Source organism: Falco punctatus (assembly GCF_963210335.1).
Source record: "Falco punctatus genome assembly, chromosome: 9".
In the NCBI taxonomy this organism is placed as follows: Eukaryota; Metazoa; Chordata; class Aves; order Falconiformes; family Falconidae; genus Falco; species Falco punctatus.
The window spans coordinates 48,496,605-48,513,026 of record NC_137589.1 but is presented as its reverse complement, the minus strand read 5'-3'; the positions used below and the strand labels follow the sequence as shown (position 1 = coordinate 48,513,026).

Sequence of the window (16,422 nt, the reverse complement as noted above, 5' to 3'; positions counted from 1 at the left end):
CCATCAGGGAAGGGCTGGTTCGGTAAATCCAGCCCCTTTGCCAGGCCCCTGTTTTGGCTGGGATAATCGCGGCCCAAGGACGATGCCAGAAGTGGATCATTCTTCTGGCTCTTTTATTCAGGCAGAGTTCATGGGCAAAGTGGAGGCAGGGAGCCAGGCTTACGACCAGGTTTCAGACTGGAAGCGCTGGGACCGTTCCAGGGCTGTTAAATACTCCTCTGCTTCAGAGGGTGACAGGCCACCTTCCAACTGTATCACCGACTGCAGGGCTTCAGCCACTGCCGCTGGCATCTGCTTGGCATTCCTGGAAGAGACAGTAGGCAGCACTTTAGAGGGCAAGCAGCAAAAATGAGGGCATATCTGCAGCCCCAGTGCTCTGGCAAGGCAGCCCACGAGCAGGGCAGCAGTCCCTGCAGCTGACCCCGTCGTCCCTGGCACACAGCGCAGGCTGCTGCTGCACCACAGCAGGGGGAACCTGCCTCACCCTGCAACACAGGCTGCCTGGCACTGAATAAATGACAGCCTTCAAGAAGCAGCTCGTACCACTCCCTAGAGAGCAGTGCCGTTATCCACACAGGGATTTTCAGGGCTGGCACTTGCAGGCAAAGATGTGGCCACAGTACCCAGTCCCTGGTGAAGGAGCATCACACAGCTCAGGAGCCTTAATTCTGGCCCCCATATTGCTCCACTTCCCATCCCCCTCATTAGAAGGACACGGGAAATATGTATGAGTCCTAAATTATCGGCAGGAGGGCAGAAAACTGTCCTTTCATCTCGGGAAACACTGGATGTAAAACATGTCTGATCCTGAGCTGGGTAAGATGACTGCTGCGAAGGAGCAGCCGCTTCCGTCCATCTGCTGCCACCTTTCAAGAAATCTGAAAAGATTGTTTTGATGGTGACATTTGTAACCAAAGACAGTTTAAACCTCAAAATAAGAGAAATGGTGAAGGAAACATGAGCTTCTATGTAGAAAATACCCCAAAACAACAACACTTCCAAGTGCATTATTTCTTATGGGAAATAAGAAAATCAGACTTTTTCCTGGAGAGTTTCATTTGATGAACTGACTCTGTGATAAAAAAAACATCTAATAAAAAATTTCCCAGCCTGCTCCAATTGGCACAAGAATCTGGCAACGTCCTTGCTGTTTCCCAAGAATAAGGCAGAATTCTGACTTGCTTTTGAAGCTGATTAACATCCCAAAATACACAGAAAGGAGGTCTTCTTTTTTTGGAAGAGTCTTATTGTTTCTGAGTCAAGCACTGATATACAAGTACAATGTAATGTCGTTGGGCTTGTGATGGAAAACATGTCAGATATCTATTTTTTGCAGAAAAAGAGACACATTTTCAATCTTTTTGCCCCTGGGCAAGATAACCTGGGTACAATCACAGAGAAGATACAGCCCTGGCTCCCCAGACCCTACCGCAGCCAGCAAGGGCCTGACAAGGCAGACACACCGTGCTACATAGCCCAGGGCCACTGCTCAGGGCCACACAGCTCAGGATTCGCTTTCCCCATATTTCTCCTAGCATGGCTGAAACTGTGAATACTATTTTTAGGGGGGAATAAAGGCCACTTTCAGGCCAGCCCAGCTGCACCCCTGTTTGGCAACCCACTGGCAGTTCAGAGTCTGTGGGTCAGGCAGGGGCACTGTGATCCCGGGCATCGATACACGTGGTGTGGGCTGTTCAGGATGGGTGGGAAAGCGCCCACGGCAAACAGGACAGGTGCCACTTGTACAAGGAGGATGAGGCTCCCAGATCCCACCTGTCTGATCAGGGCTGAGGATCATCCCATGCCAGGGACAAAGACCCCAGTGAGGTGGGTTTCAGTGCAACCTTCATGTCTAAAACACCCTCATGACCACTGCAAAATCCTGCAAGGGGGACTGCTGCGCAAGCCTTGCTCTTTGCAAGATACTGATCCTTTTTTGGCAGCCCCCAGGGTGTCGCCATCAGCACCAGAAAGTAGCAAAGGGGACAGAAGAAGGAGAGGACAGAACCATCAAGACACCACGCCCAGTGGTCACCCAAGAGCTGCCCAACGGTCTCAGCATTTGGACTGTGGATGGAGGCACAGCCCCAAGTCCCAAGTGCAGCTTGACGGAGGAAATCAAACCCGAGCCCCCGATCCACGGGTAGGAATGACGAGCTTGGGGTAAGTGCCCCAGGAAGTGACACAGCAGGGAATGCCAGACCAGGCAGTAGCGCTGGTGCAGCAGTGAATGACAGAGCGGTGGGCGGCCTGGCCTCTGCTTCCTGGGCAGTAAACAAAAATCTCCTTCTCCCAGGAATGCAGCGGGGCCAGTCTCACCCTGCAAGGCACCAGGGAAGTTCCTGCTCTTGTGGGAGACAGGCAGGAAAGTGCTCCCTGCAATTGCTGCTTGTGTCAACAGCAAGGCACGAGTTTGCACAGTGCTTTCTAGGTCGTGGGGTGCACGACAAAGACCATCGCCAGCCTCTCGACAGCTCAAGGAGCCCAAACCATTTCACAACGCTTGCTCCAGGCAGCAATTGAGCAGCCTCCTCCTTGCCATACAGGCAGCAGCAAGGGCAGGCAGGTTAAGGGCTTTGCCCAGGAAAAAAGCTACAGAGCTTGGAATGGAGCTGCAGATGTTCTGCCTCCAAAGGCCAGACCTCACCTTTTAGCCAACAGTTCAAGATTTCCAACCAGCTCAAAGTAAGCACCTGGTAAACTGTCAAAGGAAGCAGGCTCCAGTGCAACGTGGCTTGTCCCTGCCCCAGGAAGGCAGTTTTGGGTGCAAAGAGCTAGCCAGAATGTGCTGAGGGGCCAAAAGCTGTTGCTCACGAGCCCCAGCAATGGTGGAACCCTGGTATGCTGTGCTTTAAAAGCCTCCTGCCCACATGAGCAGTCACAGGAGCAGCACAAGCCTCCTTCTCCAGTTTCACAGAGACCCACTGGAGGAGAGGGGTGTGGAGAGACCAGGGCCCTCCTGTTGTTATGGATTTGCCATGGGTGAGAAGCCAGGTGGCCCACTGGCAGACAATGCTGGTCACAGGCACTGGCAGTTGGAGGGATGGGCACACAGAGTCAGCTGAAGTAGCTTTACCACGATTCCAGCTCTGCCCCTTCTAATCGAAGCACAGAATAGGTGAGAAATGGCCCTCAGCCAGGGCTTGCAGAGCAGGACGTATGGAGAGGAGGAATGAGCTGGTCCCTCTACACCAGCCCCCGGAGCCCCTAGAGACCTGGAGGGTGTAGGGTGTGCTCACTCTGGAGGCTGAGCTGTGGGAACGCCTCCAGTAAGGGGGAGCAGCAGTGACGTGCAGCCTCGCTACCACAGCGCCTGTGTGGAGACCTCTCACTCACCCAGCCAGGTAGACATGAGCGCTCCTGCTGCTCAGCAGCTCCCACACCAGCCTTCCATTCTCCTGGATGCAGTGCTGAACGTAAACCTTCTCCTCCTGCAGGGAAACACGGCACTGAGCCCACCCAGCCCTGGCAGCAGCCCCTGGGGACTGTTCTCAGGGGCTGTTTGCAAAAGTGCAGGGCAGCACAGCCCCCCAGAGCAGGAAGCACTGGGAGAAGCAGTTGGTTCCACTATTGCACAGGGAAGAGGATCCCTTCACCTCACGTCAGCAAACTGGGATGGGTTGGTGGGAGATGGGTGCAGCAGCAGGAGCTTCACTGGGGAACACACCCCAAGTAGCCCCCTTGAAACCTTTGGCTTCCCCCTGCCTGCTCCAGCTCTGGTGAACAGCCCCTCCTGCTTCCCCTCTCCCAGCATGGGCACAGGAGGCTCTGTGGCTTCTCCCGTGCCCAGGCTGCTGCAGGGCAGAGACCCTTCCCCACATCCCTGGCTGCTGGTCCCAGCCCTGTCACCTGCTGGAGACCTGAAACAGCTTGGAAGGGCAGAAAGCTGGGAGGGACGGCCTTGGTCCCACTCCCTGCCTCTCTGCTGTGCTTAGAGACTGGATACAACTGGCTTTTGGCACAGCATAGCCCGACCAAGGAGAGTTCCCAAAGGGTTAATCCACAGGACTTCACGCATCCAAGCAACTGCCTACGGCCCTGGCTTCTGCCCAAAAGGAACACCATTGCCAACGTGCCTGAATTCACTGCCAGCACTGACGGCTCCTCCACGACAAAGGTGACACTGTGATGGAGGCCAGGCCCTCCACCCTGCATCCCACCACACCGGGCTCTGCACAGCGGTGAGGTGAGCTGAGCCAGGGCCGCAGCCTCCTCCCGAGGTCCTCCTCCCTCACATCCAGCCTCAAAGGCAACAAGGCTCTTGCTGTGTCTCAGGCTCCCTACATGCTGCAGCCTGGAGGTGTGCGTGGGAACAACCCCAAGCAGCAGCCAGCCCTGGCTGTCACAAGAGCTGGTCACCGCGTGGTCAGCAGGTCCCACGCGGCTCCACGGCACAGCTTTACTGCTCGGACCGGCCGCCGGCGATGCAGGAGGTAAGCAAGCCCATCACAAGCACCGACACAGCCAGCTGGTAGCTCGGCTTCAGCATCATTAACATTAATCAGCTAAGTGCTGACAGAGGCTCTGTTGAGGCTGGGGCTCCAAGCAGGTCATTTAAGGACCTGCAGCTACCTAGAAACGAGAGCACTCCAGTGACAAACTCAGGTCACGATATCTCAGCTAAACCCCAGGGCATCCTGCTGAGAATTACCGACAGTCGCATTAGGCTGGGATCAATCAGTCTGCACCGTGGGGCAGATGTGATGTGACAGAAGGTTGCTGCAAAGGGAACCTTACGGAGAGGGAAATCCTGCTCAGCATCCCAGCTCCTGCCAGAGTCGTTGAAAACCAAGTTTTTGGTGAGTTAACAGCTGTGGTATCTCCTAGAGCCATAGGTACAATGGCCCAACGTGGCACATCCTACCTGGCTGTGCTCCTGCTCGCCTCCCTGTGTGGCACTGCAAGGACTCAGTGGCAGAAGACTGTTGTGACAAATTGCTTCACCCCACAGAGCAGGCAGAGAAGGGAGGCCAGGAGGCACACTCCAATATAAGTCCTGTCCCTCCAGAGCCTGCGAGAGCAGGAGGAAGCTCTGGGGCCACTCTCCAGATTCAGGGAGCAGTACGTCCTCCCTTCACTGTGTGAGCCATCAGAAAAAAGGCAGAGTGGTCATCCCACAAACCTCTGCAGCGCTGCTCCTGTTCAAAGACTTGGAAAGCCTTCACAGAAACATTGAACTCATGCCTTACAAGTGACTAGATAAAAGATGCTGGCTTCATGTCAATGCATGCACACAGTCAGGAGAAAAGGACTGGTGCAGCTGAGCTACCCAGAAATACCCACTCCTCACTGACCCTTTTTATCAGATCTCTGTTTCAAAGGCAGGCTGAGCTTTCAGTGCCATCAAGGGACAAGGCAGGGCAGTGAAACAGAGTCCCAGCCTGCAAAGCCTCTCCGGCAATGCAAAAGGCCCTGTAGCCCAGAGCAGAGGGAAGAAAGCTGCCCGCCAAAGACACTGCCTGGGAAATAAGGGAGCAGAAGGGCTGAGTCGTGGGGGTGCTTGTACCGCCGGGGAGCTTTCTCCTGTATGGCTGAGGCACAGGGAGGGCTGGCATGGAGACCAGCTCCTCAGCTGGTGATCACAGGCACACAATGGGGCGGGTGGCACTCAACCAAGAAAGGTTATTGCCTGATGACCCCTCCAAGAGCCTTCGGAGCCTTTTATCACTCACGTGGTCCAGCCAAACAAAGCTGGCTAACACTTTATCTGCTCCAGTGCTTGCCAGCCCTATCACAGCAACCTTTCTAGCTCAACTCAGCCAGACATGTCTTGGCTGGGCAGTGGCACTGCCATGCTGCTGGGGATCCTGGCCAGCACCGAGATGGGGTGGGGGAGCGAGGTGACCACTGTGTCACCCCACCAGGCCCTATGCAGGCCATACCAACAGGTATAGGGGCCAGAAACACTGGCAGAGTCCCATCAGTGCTGCCTGAGATGCTTCTGTATCCACCCTCCTCCTCTGGGAACTAACCTGGTCCCTGGAGAAAGCTGTGAAGAGTGTCAGCAAACCCCTTGTCACCAGCTCTTCCCACTCCGCCTGGCAGTAGAAGTCCTTGGATTTCTGGCGGCAGCCAAAGAACAAGCAGTTCCCTGCAGACAGCAGACCATAAGGGCTGTGCTGGGTGGACCAAATGCCTTGCAAGTGTTGGGGACTGTTGGTGCCCATGGGACCTGTGGCAGAGCCCCAAGGCTTTCACCTCTCTGCTGCGCCTAGCTGACAGGCCTGGAAGAGCCAGGAGCCGTATGAGCATTAAGCCAAGCGAACTGTGGTAGCCAGAGGCCCCTGTGTGCTGAAAAAGCAGAAGGTGGGGGGCGGGCAGGGCAAGAAGAGCTCCCCAGGGCTGCCTGTTCTCCTCCACAAGCCTCAGCTGCCTGCCAAGATCCACAGCTGAGCCAGGGGAATGAGGATGGGGCAAGGCATGACTCCTTGTATAGTGGAATATGAGCTCAGTAACCCATCTCCCCTCGCAGAGAGCCAAGAGCGAACCTCTGCAGAGCCCTGCCCCAACCCAAGGAGCCACCTTGCAGCACAGCCTGTGAATAACCACACAGGCTGCACACATCAGGTTCTGGTGCTCACCCGCCCCAGAGTCCAGCTCAAACACAGCAAAGCCTGGGCCCGTCCAAACCCTCAGGAGCCCCCAGTCCCTCTTTCCCATATGCTTAACACAGCCCTGTCTGCAGCAAGGGGCATCCCAAGTCCCTCCCAGGACCATCCCTCACCTCTACGTCCTTGTGCCACCCGCTCCTGTATCGCTGCTCGGAAAGGTGCCACCCCTGTGCCAGGGCCAATCATGATCACAGGAGTCTCGGGGTCAGCTGGGAACTTCATTCCTCCTTTCTTCACCCAAAGAGGCACCCGGACATCACCTGCAAAACAAACAGACCAGCTAGCATCACCCCACCACCACTGCACCTGTGACATCCTGCAGAGGGCAAGTGAAGCATCCAGGTCTTCCTGGATGCTCGGAAGATACAGACAGCACCTGGCTTACCACCACCCCAGCACCAAGGCACTGTCTCTGCAAGCACCTGAGCGAACCCCAGAGCAAAGCAAGAGCCCCACTTCTCTTCACACCAGCTGGTGCCAGGGAAGACAGTGGTGGAGGTGAGCAGAGATTTCAGCCTGGCTGTTGAGTAAGGGAGGGCCAAACTTGCCTCCTCTGGAAGCCAGAGGAGAGGTGAAGATCCCCATACAGATACTCTAAGAAGACCCAATCCTGCCCTGGAGTCATACAGAACAATTCTCTACCATTGTGCAGCATGAAGACCCTGCAAACTTGTCAAATTTGCTTGGGGACCCAGATGGATGTGTCTCACCGTTAGAGCAGATGAGCAGCACACACAGGCTTTGGAGGACAGGATGGATGGGCTCAGAGGAAGGATCATCATTCCCAGAGCTGGTGCTACGGGGCTGGAGGTGTCCAGCAGTCGAAGCACTATCAGCTCCAGGACGCCAGGAGCAGCCCACTGTGGGACAGCAGGGCATGCTGATGCTGGGAGCAGGAGGGTTGAGCAGCTGGGAGAAAACCAGGAGCTCAGGGCAAGCTGGAGGAACATGCCATGCTCTGAAGAGGATGGGAGCACAAGGAAGGACAGCTATGGTGAGTTCAGCCCATCCTGCCAAGCCAGTGTACTGAAGCTCCCCATGGTGGTGGTGCTCCACCCAGGGTCCAGGCAGCTCCAGCACACACGCAGCTCCACCGCAGTCCCACGGGATCAATGGTGTGTTCTGTGGCAAGCACACAGGGTTCTCACAGAGTCCAAGCAATTACCTTGCTCTGGGTTGAGAGAAGCCAACCAGGTAGAGCAGAGACCACATCGGGGTTTGCTGAGCCGCGTCTTGTACTGCACTACTGCCATGAGGATCTGGATCCGGTCAGGGTGAGCCTGTGTCCAGACAGGAGTCATGAGAAATGAGAAGACACCCGGCCCAGCTCTGCAGGAAGAGCCCACTGCCTCCTCCAGGGACAAAGCCTGTGCTCAGCTCCTGCCAGGGCATCTGCAAGATTTGTCCCAGCCTGAAACACCCACTCGGACACAGAACGGAGCACACTCTTACCCAAAACCTTTGCAGTGGGGAAGAGGGTTTTTCCCGAGAAGCACTGCTGTGGGAAGGCCCTGCACAGCTGGCAACAGTGACAGAGGCTGTCCAACCCAAGAGGCTCCCATGGAGGACAAATGCCACTCGTGCATGGGCTGACCTCTGCCAAGCCACCCGGGCCAGGTCCCGCTGCCACCTCCCGGCAGCGGCAGGAAGCAGCACTCCCCCTTCCATGGCCACACCACACGGGACACTCGAGTCTCCACCGCACCACATCCCACCGCTCCCTGTGACGAGGACACCAGACCTCTGGAGCACACTGGGCCAGCCCCAGCTCTTGCAGGGCCACCGGAGGGCAAGCGCCCTAACCCGGAGGCTGGCACAGCCCTGGGGTTTACACCCAGCATAGCAGGCTGCCGCAGGCTCACAGCGCGGCAGCAGTTCGGGTGGGCTGTGGGTGCTCAGAGGGCCTGGGGGTACAGCCTGAACATCTGCAGCACGCACCAACAGTCAGCCCTGGCCCTGCCAGACCCTCAGCTCGGAGCCTGACGTGAGGCTGAGCTCTTACCAGCATGGAGGAAGCGATGGAAAAGGCACGGGGTCTGATGCGAGGGATGAGGTCCAGCAGGTATTCGGGTGGAATAGCACACGTGGTGTGAGGGAAATCCCACATGACCTGCAATGCCAAGGCAGGGTGAGAACTGGTACACCCCAGAAGGCATCCTGCCTGCTTCTCGGGGCGTCAGCGGCTGTCCCACACTGCTGTGCCACGCTGCCCTCGACCAAAGGCACCGCACCGGGTACCTCTGAGCACCAACCGCACTGTCCCACTGCCCTCCTCTCACCCACAGGCTGCAGCACAGGGCCCACCACACAGCCCAGAAGGATTTGGAGGAGGTCTTAACCACCAGGAGAAATCCAAGGACACCAGAAAGTGGGTGAAGTAGATGAAGTTCCCCAGCCAAGAAATCATGGCTGATCATTCGCCTGGGCGCTTTATGCCACGGCACAGCCCTCATGAAGTGGGTTTGCCACGCTCCCCCCACAGCCTTACCTCGAGCGTGCTCCTGCGGGGCCGGTTGCAGTAGCTGTATAGTTCTTCCTGGCCCTGCGCAGAGCTGAACTCCTGCAGCTTCTCCCGCTCCAGCTCGTTTGTAGAGAAGTAGGACAAGAGCTCAAAGAAGGAGCGTCGTGGCACACAGGAGATGTCCAGGTAGTGAGTGACCAGGTGCCGGATGGTGCAGGGCTGTGGCAAGAGGGCAGGGAGGGATGTACCTGCAAGGCAAGGCACAGGGAGAGCTCGGGGCCAGCACCAGGCTGGATGCCTGAGCACTGCCCACCTGCTGCCCCCACAGCTCTGCCGCTCCCCAGGCACCCAAATAAGGGCAGCCCTGCTGCCTGCAGGCACCCACAGGTTGCGTGAACGTGCTAGTGAAGCCAACTTTAACTACTGCCATTGTTGCTCCCCACCTTGGGCCTGCACTCCCTCTTGCTCTCCCCAGCTTGCTTTCCAAACCCACAGGTTTGCAGCAGAGAAAGCCAGCAGTGCTGAGCTGTCCCTTTATGCAAGTGCTTTAGGACAATCCCTCATCCATATGAGTCCCACCTCACCCACACACAGTGCAGTGCAAATAACCAGCAGTGTCATATGTGTCAGGCCTGTTCTTATCTCCTATTTCTCTCCCAATGGTGTGAGAAGCAGCCTGGATTCCTCTTGGGTTTGTCTGCCAGGCAAAAATCCCAACACTGACAGACACACAAAAGATGGAGGAGGAATGGGCACTCAGGGGAAAGGAGAGAAAACTCTCAGAGCCACCAAGAGGTTGCTCTAGTTGTTAATGCTGGTTTGTGGTTGCAGAACCACCTGCAGAAGGTCCCTGGGGTGCAGGCAGAGCGGGGAGACCTGCATGTCCCAGGCAAGGAGGCACAAGCTTCCCGACTTCGGGTTTGGGAGGCTACAGGATCCTCCACGCTCTGTGCTGGCGGCTGCAAAGGCACAAGGCAGCTCAGCACTGGCCCTAATGCGGGATCCACGTGTGCGCAGCGCTGGGAGGGAAGGAGAGCCCCCCGTACTGTGAGACAGGCAGGTGTCCTGTACCCATTAGCCACTCCCAGCTCCCTATTAACCAGGTCTACGGCAAAGGCAAAGCAGAGCTTCAGGTGGGCCAGAGCTCAGAGGCTGTCCTGTCCCAGCAGGGAAGGAAAGGAGTAGCAGGCAGGACCTACCGGGCTCCGTGGGCTTCAGCACAAAGCGTCTGTCTGGGTCCAGGCGCAGGAGCTGGCAGAACTGCTGCACGTCTTCAGGGCAGTTCTGGGGCTGGATCATCACCACGTCCCCTGCACTGAACCTGTGGAAGCAGCAGGACCTGCCAGGCGCAGCCAAGGAGCAAGCCCATGGGCACAGCACCGCCACCCCAACCAGCACCTGCACCAGGGGGGAGGCCACAACTCTGCCAGATTTCCAGTGTCACTACCGTTGTGCTCTCTAACCTAGCTCTAAAGACAAGAACTGGTCCACGGGCAGGACCCACACTGCTATACACCCCTGACTTTGTCATGGAGGGGGACAGTGCAGCAGGGACCATGCCCACAAGGCCGTAGCCTCAGATATTACTGAAGGAGAGTGGGAGAGAAAGGCAGGCTGTTGGACACCCCAACCCACACATCAAAGCTTGGGGGAAATCAGGAAAATTCTCACGTGATGCCTGAGCCCGTGACATCAAACTCGATGAGCCGGACATCCTGGAAATGGGATTCTGCTGTCACCCGCTGATTAGACACCATCCGGGCAGCGAAGGGATGCAGCTCAGAGGGAACAGCCCTGGGTGCTGATGGCTGGAGCACGTCACCATCGGGGTGCAGGGAGTCCTCAGCCAGGTAGTGCAGGGTGTATTTTGGGGGCAGGCTGTGGGGAGGAGAGCAATGCAGCATGGTTACCTCCATGCCACAGCTCCTCTGCTGCTGTAGTGCTAGAGGCTGGAGGCAGGGAGAAGCCTGAAGTCTCTCACCATACCCAACACTCATCATCCCTGTCCCCTGCACCTGGCTCACGGTAAGGGAACGCAATGCAGACTGCCAGGGGAAGGAGATCCCAAAAGCTCCAGAGCAGGCAGAGGGAGGCTGGCTGGGCATACACGCTCGGCAGGTCTGCCAAGGGCAGAGGCACATCAGGACAGCAAGATGGGCAGAACCCTGTTGGGGCAGCTACACACATACCCAGGGGACAAGGGGACATCCCAGCCAGAGAGAGATGGGCCACCCATGGCCAAAGTTCAAGGGATACTTGGGACACCAGAAGCCGTGTGAGAAGGCTTCCTGGTCAAAGTGGAGCGTAACTCCACCCTGGAGAACTGCCAAGGAAACACGGCATTTCATACCAGCCAGCTCCAGTCCCTGCCCAACCTGTGCACTCACCGTACATCTGCGCTGATGATCTCAAGGCCAGGAGGGAGAGGATACAAGGCAAGGATCTTGTCCCATAAGGCCAGGAGCCATGGATCAACCACTGCATACGGCCTGCAAGCAGGAAATTCGGGCTGCAGCAGTGCAGCAGCATCCCTTCAGGCTCATGTGCTGCTACCCCTGCAACGGGACAACTCTGGGCCACCCCTGGGCAACCACCTCTGCTCCCCTTTCGTTGCAGATCTGCTCCATGCCGTTCCCTTCCTGCTTCAGGTCTGGAAATGTCACTGGCACCCTAAGCACTCACTTGCTCTCTAGGGCCCAACCACTGGCAGCTGAACAGAACCAACCCCTCCAGCACAACCAGTGGCAGTTACCAGCTCCCTGAGCCACACACAGCCTCTGCCCCACGTGAGGAGAACACCAGCACAGTTCAGGCTGCTGTAATGCCACCAGGTATGTGGCAGTGTGACACAGCTGTCCCCTGGTCTGAACAGGACTGGGGCAGAGCCAGGAGACACTGGCACATGCTGGGGGTTGTGGGACACCCTGGAGAAGGAAGTGACCCAGGTCCTGGCACCGGAGAGTTATGAGCAGAGACCAGCACAGAGAGCAGCAGGAGGCTGCTGGTCGTGTCTGGGGTGCAGGAGGAGTCTCATGGTGGGGAGCATCACGCTGCTGTCCCTGAGGCTGGGTAAAGCATACACAGCCCTGCCATCAGGCTGAGGACAAAACTGCAGTGCACCCCAGGGCTCCCCCTCGAGCCACCCCTCCACTGGGCTCTTACCCCAAGTCATGCTGGTCATCTCCCAACGCCACTGGCAGCAGAGGGTTGCCCCCAAGCTGTAGCACCCGTTTGTGCAGCTTCTTCGCAACAAAATTAAACCTGAGCAAAGAATAACCGCAGCTGCAGAGGGCAGGGCTGCTCTAGCAGAACAGCAGGTGCTGGCTACATGAGCCAGCACACGCTGCCAGGGTTACGCCAGAGCAGCACAGAGGCAGGTCCAGCCAGAGCAAGCATGCACAACCTGGCCCCGTGCCCTGCCCAGCCTATGCCTCCATCCTGGGGCAGCTGAGAGAAGCAGCTGGCTGCCACTTGCTAGGCCACACAGGCTGTACCCAGCTCCCAGAAGGGACTCAGGAAGGTCCAGTTTCCCTTCAGGGCAGCTTGTGCCCCAAGCAGAGAAACACTTCCTTCCCTTTGTCCCCTTACTGCCTCACAGAGCTCAGGCACACTCCCCCCCCCCCCCCTACACCCACCCCTACAGCTCTTTCGGGCACATGGGAACAATCTTTTGAGACAGAACTGGGACCAACGGGGCTAGCTGCCACCTAAAACTCTATGTTTCACGCCTCACGTTGGCTTGGTCCACTGAAATTGCTGTGGCACGGGCTTTCCTCCAATTCAGACAGAGAACTGAATGGCCGCAATAACTACAGGAAAATGATGTCTGACACACTGCAGCAAAGCATCTGCTTGAAGAGGCTGGGAGGAAAGAAACAGGCAGAAGCCAAATTCCTGGGGGTTAGGAGGGACACGGGCTGGTAGGGAAAGGATTTTTAAGGCTGGCGGGAATTACATTTAGTCTGAGCTGCTGCTCTACAATCAGACTCTGCCTCCCCTTACCCTCTTCATTCTCCAGCCACTCTGGTCTCGCCTGCAGCCAGAGCTGTGAGGAGCAGGTGTCACGGGCAGGCAAGGAGCCACAGAGCTGCTTACTTGGGATAGGAGGAGTCACCAAGGCCCAGCACAGCGTAGTCCAGCTGGCAGAGGGAACCGGGTGGCAGGTTCTTCCGGAACAGAAACCGCCAGAACATCTATGAAGGACACAACCTGGGAGTCACGCTACTGCCAGGGAAGCCTTCCCTGCCTGCCTGTCCCTAGTTCGCCATTCACCCACCCACTGGGTCCCTCCTGTCCTCTGCTGAGTCCCAACTGAGTGGGGAGCATGGCCTTCTGCAGAAGTGACCCCTGAAAGTAGCCACCGCTACTACTTGCCAGGAGGGCGATGCTCTGTGAGCTCTCCGCAAGCTCATGGCTCTTGCGATAGTGGGGCCCCTCTCAGCTGTTGAGCTGCTGAAACCTCACCAGCTCCCTGCCTTTGTCCCTTAAGGAACACAAGATGCAACTAGTACTGCTCCAAAGCTCCCCCCTCCAAAACCAACCACTGCTCAAGCTGCTTCAAGAGAGAAATCCAGTCACTGGACCAGGAATATAAAAGCAGCATGGACAGGAGCACATCCTACCTTCATGTTGTCAGGTGGGTCACCCTGGCCAGTGGTTGCACATACAAATACCACCAACACCTCGTTGATGAGGTTGGCCTGTGGGCACAAACATGGAAAGGCACATTCAGGTCAGCAGCCTACAGACACGTGTCCCAGCTGTCCTGACACGGCTGCTCACATCGCATCGAGTTAATGGACAGGCCACACTCGGAATAAAACCCAAGTAGTGGCACAACCTCCTCTACAGGCACTGCAGCAGCATCTGCTGCCCACACGCTGCCTGCAGCATCAGCTCCTCGGTGCTCCTCGCCTTACTGGGTATGGCTGAGTATTTGTCATCAAACACGGACTCTATCCCAACAGTCATTGCTCAGTTTTCACACCCTTTCAGCTGAGTTAACACAAGCTGCCCTCAGAAAAGGCACAGAGCCAGGACCTGGTGAAATACAGCAGGTCACAGCAAAGGTGGAGGATGCCCAAGTGCCAGAAATGGGGTTGGTAGAGATGGAGCAAGACCAGAACTGCTTGGAGCACCCCTCTGCACCACTACTCACCACGTCATAGCTGTCCAGGGCCTCTACTCTGCACTGGAAGTGTCGTTGCTTGGCTTCTCTGCCAATTCTCTCGGCTGTGTCTTCAGCCGTCCCAGTCTGGCTGCCAAAAAGAACAAGGAGTTTCCGTTCCACCATCTGCAAGACACAAAACCAGAGAATTATCAGGAGGCAAAGGGAGATGAGGGGAGACAGAGCCTGACCCACTCTGGGCTGGGCGTCACACCAACACCCACCCAGGCTTCAAAGGAGTGCCGATGCCTGTGGGTTCAGGTGGCGTTCATGGGGTTGCTGCTGCAAACAGCAAGCACAGGGATAGTTTGGAGACAGCAGTGGGATCCGAGGGCCCTGGGCTTTCTTTCCACCCCTGCACAGCATTGAGGGAGCAGCACCCCCTTCCGCACTCCTTGTCCCTGCTGCCAGGGCAAAGGGAAGGGGCTGGCTTGGGGGTCTAAAATTCACATTTAGGCTCATTTTAACTGTCCCTATCACTGCAGGCACAGTGCACCCTAGGCTCAGCTGTTCCGCATTTCTAGTTTTAAGTGTACCTGTCTGCCTTGAAATCCCCACCTGAGGGGGCCTGGGGAAAAGCCTGAAAGCTCAGTGAGAGAGATTATGAGCAAGACACACGCTGCTCTCCACTGTGCACTCTCAAGCAGCAAGGGCCCTGTGCATTACCAGCAATGGCAGCCTGCAGGGAATCCAACCCAGACACCTGAGCTGCAAACTGAGCTGCAAACCACCAGCGTCCCCATGGACAGCATGTGCTGCTCTCCTAATCACTAGAATATTAAAAAAAAAATTATCCAGAATAACTAAAAAAAAAACTCTAAGGAGGGAACATTACTGGCCTCATTACAAATCAAGTCCTGCGCAGACAGGCTGCAGCATCAAGGGATTCCCCCTTTGCCATCAGGAAAAAGTTGGGGTTTTTCCCAGCGGGGGCACTCTGGGATGCACATCAGGCCCGTCGGGCCCTGGGCAAGGCCTCGCTCCCCTCAGAGCCCCCGGGGGGGGGGGCGGAGAGGCAGGAACCCCCCAACCCGGCCTGGGGCCGCTCTGGGTGCGCCCACCCCCTGCTAAGCGGGGGCTGACAGGAGCTGGGGGCCGGGGCGGGGGGTCGGGGGCTCGGGGCTCCGGCCCTGAGCCCCCACCCCGGTCCCCCCCCCATATAACCCACCGTGCACTCACCGTGCACAGTCCCCGCCCCGCCGCTTCCGCTTGCGTCACCACGCAGCGACACGCCCCCTTGCAACGTCATCACCCTGCGCCGCCGAGGGGGCCTGCCGAGGCCTGGTGAGGCGCCGGGGCCGGGGGTCTCGTCCCCCCCCAGCCCCCCAGGCAGCGCCCATGCCCCCGCGGCCGTCGGGACGATGCTGTTCTCCCTGCGGGAGCTGGTGCAATGGTTGGGCTTCGCCACCTTCGAGATCTTCCTGCACGGCCTGGCGCTGCTGGCCTTCTCGGTGCTCCTGGTCCTGAAGGTGGATGGCGAGGCCTCGGCGCTCTCCTGGTGGGTCGTCTTCGTCCCCTTCTTCGCCGCCGATGGCCTCAGCACCTACTTCACCACCATCGTCTCCGTGCGGCTCTTCCAGGATGGTGAGAAGCGCCTGGCCGTGCTGCGGCTCTTCTGGATCCTCACCATCCTCGGCCTCAAGTTCGTCTTCGAGATGCTGCTGTGCCAGAAGCTGGTGGAGCACACCCGGCAGCTCTGGTACGGCCTCATCATGTCGCCTGTTTTCATCCTTCTCCAGCTGCTCATGATCCGAGCCTGCCGGGTGAACTGACAGCGAGGGAGCCGGCTCCGCATCGCTGCCCTCGCTCCAGCTGGGGACGTGCCTGGCTCCCCTGGGCTCACAGTGACTGTCATCGGGCTTTTCCCCGTCCTTGTTTCTGTACAGAGTGGTAGGTGGCAGGTTGCACAGGGCTGGCGCTATGCAAGCAAGGGTCTGTAATTAAGCACGCTGCTGCATTGTGTAGCATCATTGATCTTTGAAAGATCCTTTTGTGGCGCTTCCTTATTTCAGTTCACTCAGCTCTTGGTGTTAATCTTAAAGTATCCTGCCATGCAAGCACTGTTTGATATGCCAGTTGTTTTATTTTAAAATAAAAATGCATGGAAGGATTAGTTTTATTTATAAAACTTTTTTCCCTAAGAAAGCATTTGTACTTAAAACTGCTGCCTGGAGAATGGGAAT

At 57.1% G+C, this 16,422-nt stretch overlaps 2 protein-coding genes across 8 annotated transcripts; one reads left to right on the top strand and one right to left on the bottom strand.

Annotated features, from left to right (window-relative positions):
- Positions 1-96: 96 nt before the first annotated feature.
- On the bottom strand, positions 97-15,488 carry NDOR1 (NADPH dependent diflavin oxidoreductase 1; the record flags this gene model as incomplete). 7 transcript variants are annotated; one of them, XM_080401008.1, is made up of 15 exons in its annotated part: positions 97-304; positions 3,337-3,431; positions 5,973-6,091; positions 6,725-6,871; positions 7,777-7,891; positions 8,614-8,721; positions 9,100-9,320; positions 10,272-10,393; positions 10,744-10,950; positions 11,460-11,561; positions 12,235-12,333; positions 13,168-13,265; positions 13,695-13,772; positions 14,231-14,365; positions 15,408-15,488. In XM_080401008.1, 15 exons carry the CDS (start codon positions 15,486-15,488, stop codon positions 160-162), a joined length of 1,872 nt encoding a protein of 623 aa, XP_080257134.1. In that variant the 3' UTR covers positions 97-159. The 7 variants fall into 7 exon arrangements, 6 of the variants coding, with proteins under 6 accessions (XP_080257134.1, XP_080257136.1, XP_080257137.1 ...); XM_080401010.1 differs by having other exon boundaries at positions 15,419-15,484; XM_080401011.1 differs by lacking the exon at positions 15,408-15,488 and adding an exon at positions 15,079-15,369.
- Positions 15,489-15,600: 112 nt separating this feature from the next.
- Positions 15,601-16,352, top strand: TMEM203 (transmembrane protein 203; the record flags this gene model as incomplete). Its single annotated transcript, XM_080401022.1, has 1 exon — positions 15,601-16,352. One exon carries the CDS (start codon positions 15,601-15,603, stop codon positions 16,009-16,011), a length of 411 nt encoding a protein of 136 aa, XP_080257148.1. The 3' UTR covers positions 16,012-16,352.
- Between the last annotated feature and the right edge of the window lie 70 nt (positions 16,353-16,422).